Source organism: Poecilia reticulata, linkage group LG15 (assembly GCF_000633615.1).
Source record: "Poecilia reticulata strain Guanapo linkage group LG15, Guppy_female_1.0+MT, whole genome shotgun sequence".
NCBI lineage: Eukaryota > Metazoa > Chordata > Actinopteri > Cyprinodontiformes > Poeciliidae > Poecilia > Poecilia reticulata.
The window spans coordinates 6,543,267-6,557,272 of record NC_024345.1 but is presented as its reverse complement, the minus strand read 5'-3'; the positions used below and the strand labels follow the sequence as shown (position 1 = coordinate 6,557,272).

Here is a 14,006-nt window from a genome sequence, read left to right as displayed (position 1 = left end):
CTGTGTTTTTTGGTCTATGTTAATAGGTGTCAACTCTGACACTATTTTAGTGAAATCAGTATTGGAGCTTACATAGTTGCTATCTCTACTAACAGGGTTTTTTGGAACAAACTTCTTTGTATTTTCAGTGTCTTTAACTTCAGTATGGCTCTCTAGGTTTAATTTTTCCTTCAAATAGCTTTTTCTGGTGCATTTGTTTTAACTAAGAAACATCTGGAGTAAAAAGCATCTTCACAGGATTAAAGATAAAGTTGTGTGTGTGATGACCAGTCATGGCCAAAAGTTTTGAGAATGATTCAAATGTTAATTTTTACAAAGTCTACTGCTTCAGTTTTTATAATGGCAATTTGCATATGCTCCAGAATGTTATAAAGAGTGATCAGCTAACAGCAATGGGGTATATGCCACAGACTTCCGTTTTAGCACTTCCGCATTTTTATGCCACATAGAATGGTTCCGGTTCACAGGCAACAATATGTTAACAGGCAACAATATGTTAACAGTGGCTCCTCAGTAGCTGCAGGACTATTAATGATGCTTATATAATTATTCAGACGCTCCAACAACAACAAAGGACTTAAGCTGGATGTGTCAAAACTTCACAATAACTTTGAAGGTAAGTTAATAAATCGTTTGTATTCATCATAATGCCTCATATGTCTGACGTAGCTAACAGGGACAAGCTTACAAAGGTGCTATGTAAACGTTAAGTGTTTTGATTATCTGTGCAATCTACATATATATGCTTTATAGATAGATATATATCTATATAAACATATATAGATCTGTCTATATTGTGCCCAACCTATCAGTCGAAGCTAAAGTTACCTTCCGAATGTAGCATCTTATTCGGAAATACACTTAATTTTTCACTATCTTGAGCTTTTTTAATGTGTTGTACTTTAAAAACAACACCTAGACATTTCAAACCTAACTAGATTGTTCTGTACTAACAGCAGAATAAATAAAACATTTGTGAAACCTTCTAATTGATTTGTGAAATTTGTAAAATGTCAATAATAGATTCCAGAACGCATTAGATCTGAATTATTAAATTGGCATTATTTGTTATTTTAACTTTCAGTTTTCTTTCTTTTTTATATCTTTATTATAGTTGGAGTTGGACAGTTCAGTTTGATGGCTTCCTGGAGGGAGAGATTGGCTGAGCTAATGTTGCCAACAACTTTTCTCCTGCTATTAACGTTTTTGCTTTTCTTTATATAGAAAGTATTTCTATCAGTTGCTCTTTTTCTGTTTTGTATACAGTATTTGTTTATACAGTATTTTTTTTTATTTTTACCTTAATGCTTACCGGGTCAGTTGAGGTGGAAATGTACATCCTCTTGATTACTGACAAATGTCAGAACCACATGGACTGAGCTGGTTACATCAGATCAATCTGAATCTTTATTTCTCATTAAAACAACTTCTTGTAATTTTAAGACATAGTTATAAAATTGCATCTTTATTCTGCTGTAACGATGACTCATTCTTGCAATTAAAATTTATTGTATCCTGACTGTAATGCTCCCTTATACAACTCACAGAACAGATGATTGAAATAAAGACATTTTTTGAAAGTATTTTCTGTGATTTTATTATAGAAATTGAGGACGAGAGGAATCCATTAAAATCAAATCTGGTATGAAAAAAAATCTTGTATCATTCAGCCTTATTCAGTATATTAAATTATATGACTAACTACATATTACGTAATATTTACATTTCTTTGCTGGTATTACCTAAATACAGGAAAATGAAAAAACTAAGCACTGGATGGTACCGGCTAATTACTGGACACAATGACACACCACAAAACTCGATAGTTGTACCAGTAGCTCACAGATATTTTAAGTTTTGCGTCTTTTTCATGGTACAGATCTTGCAGCTTTGGCTAAAAACAATAGGAGCAAGCAGGACCCGGAACCAATCTATGTGGCATAAATTCAAACGAAAATACGTCACCACCTCTCGTGGCATAAACCCCATTGCAAAGTCAATTGCTGGAGCTATTTATTATTCTTTATTTTCTTTTTCCATTTGAATTTTGTTAGTTTATTCTTAAATTTATATTTTTTGTATTATTTACAGAACTTATTTGTAGGTTAATAATTGTTGGTTTTATTTATCTTTTGTTATATTATTTTTCTTATTTTTCTAAGCAAACAGGAAGTGAGGTGGGTTGGTCCACTTTCTATAAGTGTAGGAGCCTGGTAAAGGACCAGCAGGCATTTGGGTTTGGGGCCTATGGTTTTTACCAGTTCAAGAGAGGTAGAAGGAAAGTTGATCTCTGTAATTGTTTTTTGCAAAGATGTGAAGAAACAAATCATGAATAACAATTTACACGTTTGGATTTTGAACCTTCTTTTTTGCCTGCGTTAAAGAAACTTGAACCCAGTGCCTTAGTTGCTTAATGGAACTTAAGTTGGATGTTTGGTTTGACAAACAATCGCCACTACAGTCAATATTTGCCTAGAAAATGAACTTTATCCCCCAAAACACATTTCAACTTCATTGCAGCCTTAAAAGGACCAGCTAACAWCGTTTCAGTGATTGCTCCATTAACACAGGTGTGGGTGTTGATGAGGACAGGGCTGGAGATCAATCTGTCATGATTAAGTAAGAATGACACCACTGGACACTTTAAAAAGAGGCTGGTGGTTGGCATCATTGTTTCTCTTCTGTGAACCATGGTTATCTGTAAAGAAACATGTGCAGTCATCATTGCACTGCACAAAAATAGCCTAACAGGGAAGAGCAGCTAGAAAGATTGCACCTCAGTCAACAATCTATCGCATCAAGAACTTCAAGGAGAGAGGTTCCATTGTTGCCAAAAARGCTCCAGGGCGCCCAAGAAAGACCAGCAAGCGCCAGGACCGTCTCTTAAAAGTGTTTCAGCTGCGGGATCGGGCTACCAGCAGTGCAGAGCTTGCTCAGAAACGGCAGCAGGCAGGTGTGTGTGCAGCTGCATGCACTGTGAGGCGGAGACTCTTGGAGCAAGACCTGGTCTCAAGGAGGGCGGCAAAGAAGCCACTTCTCTCCAAGAAAAACATCAGGGACAGACTGATATTCTGCAAAAGGTACAGGGAGTGGACTGCTGAGGACTGGGGTAAAGTCATTTTCTCTGATGAATCCCCTTTCCGATTGTTTAGGACATCTGGAAAACAGCTTGTTSGGAGAAGACGAGGTGAGCGCTACCACCAGTCTTGTCTCATGCCAACTGTAAAGCATCCTGAAACCMTTCATGTGTGGGGTTGCTTCTCAGCCAAGGGAGTCGGCTCTCTCACAGTCTGGTCTAAAAACAGCCATGAATAAAGAATGGTACCAGAATGTCCTCCAGAGCAACTTCTCCCAACTGTCCAAGACCAGTTTGGTGATGAACAAAGCCTTTTCCAGCATGATGGAGCACCTTGCCATAAAGCAAAGGTGATAACTAACTGGCTCAGGGAACAAAACATAGAGATTTTGGGTCCATGGCCTGGAAACTCCCCAGATCTTAATCCCATTGAAAACTTGTGGTCAATCATCAAGAGACGGGTGGACAAACAAAAACCTTCTGACAAAATGCAAGCATTGATTGTGCAAGAATGGACGGCTATCAGTCAGGATTTGGTCCAGAAGTTGATTGACAGCATGCCAGGGAGAATTGCAGAGGTCCTGAAGAAGAGGGGTCAACACTGCAAATACTGACTTGCTGTATTAACTCATTCTGTCAATAAAAGCTTTTGTTACTTATAATATGATTGCAATTGTATTTCTGTATGTGATGAAAACATCTGACATACACACAAGGAAACCAGAGGGCAGCAGATCATGAGAAAATATAATATTTGTGTCATTCTCAAAACTTTTGGCTATGACTGTACAACTGCTCTGCCAGTCAGAACAACTCCTTGAAGAAGACATTTTTAATGTGGGAACCAAACCCTTATTTCTGTTCCCACAAGCGACTTTTCTTTCATTACATCTTTAGAGCTGCTGTCTGTCATTTTGTGAAGCTTTCCAGGCCAGAAGAGACTCTGAATTCAATTTGTTTCGGTCACTACAACCACAGGAGCTCCAGGCTTTAAATGAGTGGTGGTACATCCTGAGTCTTTCTGGAGCTCCACCTCCAACAACACTTTCCTTTAACATCTTGGAGGAATTACATCACTACTACATAACTGTTTTTATTCTTTAATCATATGATGATAATGACAAATCATTGTGGTTTCATAATGTCTTTTTTCCTTGCAAGGTCAACAGTTTTTTTTTCTTACTAGAAAAATAAGAGGCTGAGAGAATGCCTCATCACTTTACTTTTATGCCTCTCATGCTATTAGTATACAGTTGCACCAAAATCATATTTGGCAGAGCATGACGTCACGCCCCATGCTGAGGAGGTCGACCATTATGAGTGGAAAATACAGGAGCTAGTTTCCTGCAGACAACAGAGCAGTCTTTTCTGCATCACCTTTACTGAGCAGAAATGGACGGATTCCAGCAGAGTGGAAACAAGAGGCTCTTTGTGCGATCTGAGAGCAGCTTGTTCCACCTACAGTAACTATTAAGCCTCTCCAGATGTCTGTTGAAAATACATATCTGAACTAATTCAGGGGACAGAAGATAGAAATCAACCACAGAGCAGCTGAGAGTCAGAGACCAGAGAAAAGATGTGAACTAGGTGTTTTTTTTAGGGTTATTTTATAATAAAATGCTGTAAGACATGTTTTTCTGCCTGAGACTCAAACCGGACCGAGAACAAACGGATGAGTCCCAGTCAGAGTGAACTCCGTCTCTCTCCCAGTGACTGCTAAAGATTGGCACCAGAACTCCCAACCATCCAAGGACAAGTTGGTATAGACAACAGATGATAATCAGACGTGTTAAATTAAAGTCTTCTATATTAAAATGTGTGTAATTACATTCTGAATCTGTAATGATTTGGATCTGAATTAAATTAAACTGGACTAAAATCTTGGACTCAATCTTTTCAGGTTCTAACTGGGACTGAATTTACTGGGATTGCTAAAAGTCCTGGACTGAAGTGGACATAGTGAGGGGAACTGGTCCGTTTAAATAAAATTAATTCTACAAAAAATGTAAAAATAGATTATTTAAAATGGCTGGCTTGAACTTGATTTCTGTTCCTGAACTTAATATTAATTCCATGGTAAAATAGATTACAACATATAGAAATAAACCATTAAGCATTGCACCCACTCTCTCCCACTTTTAACATTTTTACTACCATCACGTCAACATAAAAATGTCCATCTATCTTGATTCCTTTTCTTCTCTTATCTCCATTTTCTTTGCTGTCATTTGTCCCCTCTGTCCTCTGGCTTCAACACACCTGACGCAAATATTAGCTTATTAGCAGAAATCTGTAAAGGTTTTAGGCAGGTAGGACATCTTGAAGAAAAAGATGACTGTTGGAATGGGACAGAAAGACTCCTAAGTCCAGGTGATTATTGTCCTGCTACTTTCAGCTGCTTGTCTTGAATTGAGGGTGGAGCTGGTGAAAGTGAACGCAGGCTGGACCCACGTTGAAGTGCAGATGAAGGATTTTAATAAAAACGGAGCAGCTCGAACAGTCCAAGAATCAGGTAGTACAGTGAGCTGAGACTAACCTAACACTGGAAACGCTGACTGAAGACTGACCACAAGAGCTGAAGCCAACACAGAACTTAAACCAGTTCTACTGTAAAGACTAACAAAACAGACACTCAGGACTTCACATTTCCACTGAGATGACTGAACATACGACTCAATGACTGCAATCTGATTTACGACAAGGACCCGGCAAGAGTCAAAGATAACAGGTGGGTTTAAATACACAGGGAGTAACCAAGGGAACTACACACCTGGGAACTAATCGGGGTGGACAGGACGACACAGAGACTCATATGAACACAGATCTAAATAAACACAGAAAACCTAAAGTAAACACACAGAGAACTCAAAACACAGGAAAAACCCCAAACCCCGACACTGCGTACCTCATCCTACACACCAACCCCGACTCTTGGATCTACCTCCAAGAATTGGGGGTAGATCCAACTCTACCTCCACTGCTTCTGGCCTGGACTCCCTCCCACCTGTTCCCCAGTCCCACACTCTGGACTTTCCTTCTCACTCTTTTAGGCATTATTCCTCTTTTCTTTCACCCTTTGTCTTCCACCAATCGTTCCCTAGTTTTTGTCAACAACACTGGATGCGGATGCTGACTGACCTGTCGTACAAATGATGATTCAGATATTTACTTTGGGATAGGTCGTGTGCCAGATACCCTTTGTTTTGGCTTTGAAATGCAAAACTACAATTCAGTGTTCCATAAACCATACACATAATCCAGCATTGTAATCATCCATCCATCCATCCATCCATCCATCCATCCATTTCCTAACACCCTTGTCCCTTAGTGAGGTCGGGAGGTGCTGGTGCCTATGTCCAGCTAACGTTCCGGGCGAGAGGCGGGGTCACCCTGGACAGGTCGCCAGTCTGTCGCAGGCATTGTAATCATAAAAGTCAAAATTAGGTCCATTTCCTGCTCATTTATTTATGGGGGTGAAAGTAAAGACCATAAGAAAGAGGCTAACAGCAGATTTTACAATCTACTTTTCTGATTAGTCACTCAACATTCAAGTTTTTTTGTTTTCATTTTACTTTGATCATATGCTGTGTTCCTGTTGCACTCAGAACTGGGAAATTCTGACTTCCCAGTCCAAAAAATCAACTGGAACACCCACCTAAGTCAGATTTCCGATTGCTCACCGTAAAGAGTAAAGAGAAGTTTGTTTTAGACTTGTAAGGTGGACTTTGGGTTCCAATATGGCCGCTCCTCACATCAACAGCAGTGAGATGAGGAGGAAACATGTTTATTATGCAGGATACACATGTTAGTGTGTCTAACATCTGTGACTAAAATCAATGTAACTGTAAACTGAACAAATTAAAAGTGATCTTTGCTTATGGAAAATAAAGTCTGAAATGATGTTTGTAACAAACTTTTTTTATGGGCGTCTCTTTATTCCCTGATGGAGCAGCTTCAAGGTTCCCAACGTGTAACCTTGATAACGAGTAAAGAGAAGTTTGTTTTAGAGTCTAACATATAAATTACTATTTAAAGCTCTAAAATCATAAATCTTTTTGAACATTTCCAGAACTCCTAAATGAGCAAAAATAAAAATCACCCATATGTATGCAGACTTATGGATGAGCATTTCAACACAAGTTCATGAAACATGAATGAGTTTGTTGTAATATCCTGAGGCACCGTCAGCGTGGAGCAGGAGGCAGGAAGGCTGAGCTGAACGGTTCCACCCTGGACATCTTCAAGGCCCTGCAGAGAGCAGTGTGTTTGTCGTAAGGTGACTGTGGATCACTGGCGCCTGCTTAACAAGATCATCTGAACTGAACTGAATTAAACTATTAGCCATAACTTCTCTAGCGCCTCCTTCAGGTCAGTTTTTGACTCTAACCAATGTTTCTGCTAATAGTAACAGCTTTGTTTCTAATTTAAGCAAATGTTCCATGATGGATGCTTGTTGTTATCATCACATGATCTCTCCCATCATAAAAATCAATGCTATACTCATAACTGATTAAGGGCCGAAGCTTTGACTGAGGACAATAAAAGTAGCTGTAAGATGTAAACATGAGCTGCTGCTGAACATCACAAGACAGCAGCACAGTTTCATGTTGTCTCAGATGGTGGTTTGGAAAATGGTGCAATGCCTTGGCTGCCGTTCCCATCCCTCCAAGTCTGTCAATTAGTGATAATGGACCCCATCGGCAGAGAGAGGCCACTCCTTCGCTCCTTCTACCCTCCCTCCCTCCTTCACACGACCACACTTTCTCTCTCTCTCTGCCCATCATTCTTTCTACCTCTCAGTCAGTAATAATGGAGCCCGGCAGTCCAAAGAAGATCCAGTTTGCTGTGCCTCCCCTGCAGGGACAGATTGACCCACAGGCTGCTGAACATGTGAGTTTTTTTGCATGTTTCTGATGTTTGCTGGGGGCAGGAGAGGGTTCCTACACGTGAAGCGCTGAATGAGGCTGCTTCATAGTGAGTCTTGTCTGGAATTTTGTGTGTGGGTGCAGAGCAGCATGTAGTGCTATGACAACTGATATTTGTGTGACTGAGTGTAGTTTTATTTGTAAGCTTTGCAAGCTGGTGTGTGTTTACACCCATTTTTAAAAGATTTAAATATTTCCACCAAAATCCTGAGTAATTTTAATCAGCTCTGTGCTGATTTATTCTGCTACTCAATGAGTTTCCCTTGTTTTCCTTCCATGGAGACACAGAAAGGTTATAATCCACAAGGTTAATACCATATTTACTCCAGATGGTTTTCCTCTTTCTTGAGTAAACAGGAACTCTCTAAGAGTAGAAATCTGGTGGAGGACCAGAAAAGGCCAAACATTGTGTAATATTCCTTTAGCTTGCATGTGAATGGAGGCTTCAGAAGGAAGGAACAGAAGTTGCTCTTTCATAAATCCAAAAACGTCATGAGTTTTAACTGGTGGCCCCCGTTTGGCCGCCGTCTTTACGAGGCGTTTGGTCGATGGAGGCCGGACGCCGACAGAAGCTGCTAATTTACCCATCAGAGTTTACAGTTCTGCTGTGGTTGTATTTGGGTTCTATTCTCAACATTTCCACAAGGTTTTAAAAGCTTATGCATTTTGTCTCACCTTTATGGTAATAAAGAACTTTTATAGTGGTGTGTGTCAGCCAAACCTGGTCTTTACATTAATGTGTCACAAGCAGGGCTTAAAGAGCTCCGACCGGGGGCCGGATTTCCGGCTTTTGACCAAACGGTCCGCCTCAACCAAACTGTAGTCTCCAGGCTAAAGAGCTCCGTCTACAAAGATGTCTGCCAATCAGAATTCTAGCTCTCTTGTTCTTGACCAATAACTGACGGTTTGTAGAAAAGAAGCGCATGCGTTCGGTTGGGCGGTTAAATGAAATGCCATATGAAAGAAGATGGAGTTTGTCTGACCCGGTAATGAAACAGGTTTACTAGAGAAAGGAATTAAAAACAAGTGGCGCTGGGCATGGCTAGAGGAAAGAGGACAAGACGGGAAGCTGGCGCCCCCTTGTTTTACAACAAGGGGGCGCTTTTGGTCGAAGGTAAACTTTACACCTTACAATCACAACAATACCAGTTTAGACTTTGAGCAACTTGGTAAAACTGTATTTCGTAGCGTTCATTTTATAGCGTTAACACCGGTGCTGTAAATGGTCCGGTGTGAAACGGGGGTGATAGAACAACACAGCACTTTTAAATTTCAATAATCAGAATGCAGAAATTGTTTCCGTTGTTTTAAAAGGTTTATGTCWGTCTGTCTTTTCCTCATCGATACGCTTCCCGACCGCCCTGCACTTTAGGGGCTTAATATAAAAACGAGGCGCACATTGCGCAAAACTCTGAAACAAAAGAAGCGGGACATAAAACGGAGCGACGAACTAGATGTGAATTATGGCATAAAAACAGAGAATCCGACGCTGTACAGTGAAAAATCAACACATGATGTGAAAAACATGACGATTAGGCGGCGCAGCAGGTGATGAGTGAAGATTACTGATGGTCAATAAACGATAAAATAAATCTAGGAACAGAAAAGAAACTAAAGTAAACATAGCAATAAACCAAGAGAGGATAATACTAATCAAAGGAAACTAAATGGAAATGAATGAAGTACAAAATGCAAGAATAAACTAAGAAGCCAAAGTAAATACAGAGGAATAAACTGGTATGGCAAGACCTTTCGAGCAATAATTAATACAGATACTGTATGGCAAGAATAAACAGACACTATTTCCAGATAAAAGGTAAAATAATATTGTTGAAGTGCCATGGGTTTGTTGAGACCACATCTAGTACTGAGAATAAATATATCTTACAGACCATAACAGTATAGAACTGATCACTTATTTATGTTTTTAACTAGATTTGATATATTTATTTCTTCAATATATTGTTCATGTCAGTGTTAATGTCATGAGGCTGATGACTCCATGACACTTTCAATTTGACTCATTAGGATTTGATTAAGAACCAGATTTGTTCTTTGTAATTTCTGTCCAGTAAAACTATTAATCTATAAATCAATAGTCAGGTCTATATAAATATATAATCCATGTTTCTGTCTCATATTTGTATGGCATTAAAAGGACCTGGAACTTTAGTTTTTCCACTGAAAGCTCTGGTTTGAACAATAAATACCATGTGGGTGAAATTTATGGTTGATACTCTGATGTCCCATTCTCCTGAAGGCAGCACAGAGCTGCACCACCAGAAACTGACAAACACTGAAKAGAAGAAGAGTTATGATTAATGTAGTTACAGTTCTATCCATGTTTTAATGTTGCAGAGCTCAGTCGTTTGCAAATAGTTCAGTTTAAACTGGCATGTTGAACATCTTTTATCTGGTCATTTTGTGGAATATTTAACAACTAGAAAATGGCAAAGAACAAGAATATTTTTTCCACTCTGGCTGCTGTTAGGCCTACTGTTTTTAACTTGAATGTTCATTGCATTTTTCTTAGACGCCTGTGAAAATAATTTCTATTACCATGACTTTTTTGTTCTCTGGGAAATTATCTTGATAAATACAGAAACGAGCATAAAAATCAAAACATCTACAATAGTGATAATTATATTAATAATAAAATAATAGTCAGTGCAAAGTAGCCTACAGATTCTTTGGTGAGGGACCTGGATATGGGATGGGGGCGCTGGGCTGAAAAAGGTTGAGAAACACTGATTTAGTTGGTAATGTTGCATGTTCTAAAACATTGACTGAAAGGACTCTTATTTAATGTTGAGGGATTGTTGCCTGTAAGTCAAACCTGTAGGACACAGATATTTTACATTTTGTTTTGAGTTGAAATGTACTGAAGTCTTATTTAAGTTTGAGTGTTTAGCTTGTTAATTGTATTGTTAGAAGCAATTGTTTGCACTATTCAAAGACACTTTTTATTAAACTGTGGCAATAGCAACGCTATAGTTAATTTCTATCATAACTATAAGTTTCAGGCTCAGGATTTTTTTTTTTTACTTTAAGCCCTGGTCACAAGATAAGGCTGTTTAGTGGCTAAACAATCAAAAATGCACTGGATGGAATCAGATGGAGAAATTGTTTTACGACTTCATAGATGTCTTCATCAGGCCTCTGAAATGATCATATGAGGGTAAAATAACCTAATCAAATCAAAAAGTAGCTTTTATGTGTAAATCTTTAAGGTATTCTAAATGCATAAAATATTCATTAACTCTGTAAGGTCTTCAGTCAGTAGACTATATGTGCTGAGTTTCTGTTCAAAAAGCTCATTTTGGACAAAACATGATAACTTTGCTAACATACAGATATTGAACATATTTATCTGTACACCTGGAAGGATGATAAAAAAGCCTTGCAATAAAAAAAATCATTTTGTTAAGAGATTATCTATTTTTTATTTTGTAGTGGCTCATTTCCTGTCTCACTCATGACATTCCCATCACATCCTTGTGTAGCTCCCAACAAGATGGATCTCATGTCTGTCTTTGTTGGACAGTCAGAGATGCTGTTGCAGGGAAGTGTTAGCGTTCTGTGAGGTCGCATTGACATTAATATGTTCTAATTGCTGCGTACTTCAACCGACCTGATTTTCCATCAAACCGGATGGCAAAACAAATCTGGTGTTTGAGCCTGAGACAGGAAGCGAGACACACACCTGCTTTGGGGGAAAAATATAAACAAAAACTTTTGCTCACAAAAAAAGCAGTGTACTTAACCATGGTAGGACCTCAGAAGTACAGAACAAAAGGAAAGAGTGAGCTTTTATCACCAGGCCGGCTTGTGTTTACAATTCCTGGTGCATGCTCTCATGTGAAAGTCCAGTGGTTTGTAGACTGACTGTCATGTCACTTTATGCTTGGAGTGTTAAAAGTTTAAAAGTTGGATGCATATGGTGTGTTTTGAGCCTTATGTCTGATTTCCACTGAGCAGTACAGTACAGGTCTCTATGCTATTTTGTCTGTTTACATTGTGAAAGAGGTCGATACCACTGACCTGCACCGCACCATTGCTGAAACCCCTTCAGTTGTTCATCCTCAGATTCAACGGTTCGAAACAGTCAGGGCTACTGAAAAACATCACTGCCTGCAAAAAGCATGAGACGTTAGTGTGTCATGTTTGTCATTGTACAAGTACAACCCGATGTTAACGTTTGGGTTTAACCTCGCCTGTCAGTGAGACCAAGTGACAGTGGAAACTCTTTACTGAAGACAGCAGCCTGTAAAATAGGGTTCCGATCCAACTCATGCCCTACCACTCCGAGGAAACGAGGCATACCTGGAATCGTGTGCTTTGGCCTGATGAGACTAAGATTTAGCTTGTTAGTTGACAAAATGGGTTAGGTGTGAAATAAAGGAGCATTAGGTGGAAAGGACCTGGTGGTCACTGCTAAGCATGGTGGAGGATTAGCGGTTAGTGTTTCTCCAAAAGATTCAGGAACCTGGAGTGTGTAGCATCATGAACTCTTTGAAATTTAAAATGAGAAATCTGGTAGACTCCACCTGAAAGGGCTGGTCGTTGGGTCTTTCAATGGGATAGTGATGAATAACACTGGGCCAAAAATAATTCAGAGGGCCACAAACGGCCCTTAGGTGACACTTTGGACACTCCTGACATAGAGAGATATGAAGCAAAGATGAACACTAAATGACAAATGACCATTTGTGATTTTGTTAAAAACATGGGCTATTGAATTTTCTCCACTAGATCCGCCGCAGGAGACCGACCCCCGCCACTCTGCAGATCTACAGACAACCTGGGACAGGTGAGGAAACACAGGGAGCAGGCTGTGGGAGGGGGAGATGGAGCAGCAATAATGGAAACTTTATTAGATTACTTTCTGTAAAGTGATCCGAACGTCCAGGCTGGACGTAGAATCAGTGAGTGTTTGTGTGTGGCGCTCAGCGCCTGTAAGTCCTTCCACAGAGGAACCAGCTGATGAAATTATCTGCCTGACTTCACTCAGAGGGTCAGGTTCCAGCACTGCAGCCCAGACAACTGCTAGCTTGTTTCTTCAACATGAACAACATAAAAACTGAACCTGAAAGAGCTCCAGCGTCTTCAAGCTGAAGACTGGAATGTGTCTGTTTTTGCATTTTCAACACCTTCAGTTCTCCTTCTGCTGGCAGCTGGAAAAACAAAAAATATGTTCATGATCTCAGTCGGGAAACAAGGTCAAGAACTCTGCAGCTGTTTCTTTATTATCATTTTGCTAAGATAACAGCTAAAATAAATTAGGATATTTTTAAAAAAGTTATCTAATTTAAAAAGAATTAAACTTTTTAGCATTTAAGATTTTTGGAGGGATGTAGGTCTATTTGATATTTTGATTAGGACAAATCTGTTGATTTTATTTTTTACATGCTTTTAAAATTAGACAAAAACACCTAAAATGTTGCTTTAAAATATTAATAAATACGATTTTGTCCTTTTTGACTGACAGTGTCACTTTCATACTAAATATTGATAAAAAGATGTACCATGAGCACAGATCAAATGTGATATTCAAACATCATTTGTAACTTTTCCCCTAAATGACCTGGTATTTTAAACATGTCACTGTTTTCTGTCTTGCTTTCTTTTCCTGTATCAAAAATACCTCAAATGTTAGGAAATGAAGATCAGTTTTTGAATCAACAAGCTCTGGAACATCTACAACAGAATGATGTGGAAACCTTGGTCTAAAAGAACGTTATCCAGAATAGTAAACCACAGCTTTTAAGGTCGCAGAAAACAACAATCAGACAAAGTGATGTGAAAAATGTGGAGACCAGCAGATCAGTGTAAAAGGATGGAATCTGTTACTGATTGGTTGGAACGTGAACCACTGACTGCTTGTCTGTCCTGCAGATGTTGGAGATCAACAAAACGCCAGCGGGGAGCCACAGGTTTGGAAAAAGCTTGTAATGACACACACACACACACACACACACGCACACACACACACACACACACACACC

General features: G+C 39.2%; 1 protein-coding gene across 2 annotated transcripts in view; it reads left to right on the top strand.

Moving 5' to 3' along the window:
- The first annotated feature begins 7,720 nt into the window (after positions 1-7,720).
- Positions 7,721-14,006, top strand: part of ppp1r1c (protein phosphatase 1, regulatory (inhibitor) subunit 1C) — a 15,360-nt gene continuing 9,074 nt past the window's right edge. The window contains exons 1-3 of one of the 2 annotated variants that reach the window (XM_008429037.2): positions 7,721-7,966; positions 12,754-12,811; positions 13,897-13,949. In XM_008429037.2, the coding sequence (XP_008427259.1) occupies positions 7,886-7,966; positions 12,754-12,811; positions 13,897-13,949 (192 nt within the window). In that variant the 5' untranslated portion in view covers positions 7,721-7,885. The remainder of the gene's footprint in view (positions 7,967-12,753; positions 12,812-13,896; positions 13,950-14,006) is intronic. The other variant, XM_008429039.2, reaches the window with a different exon arrangement.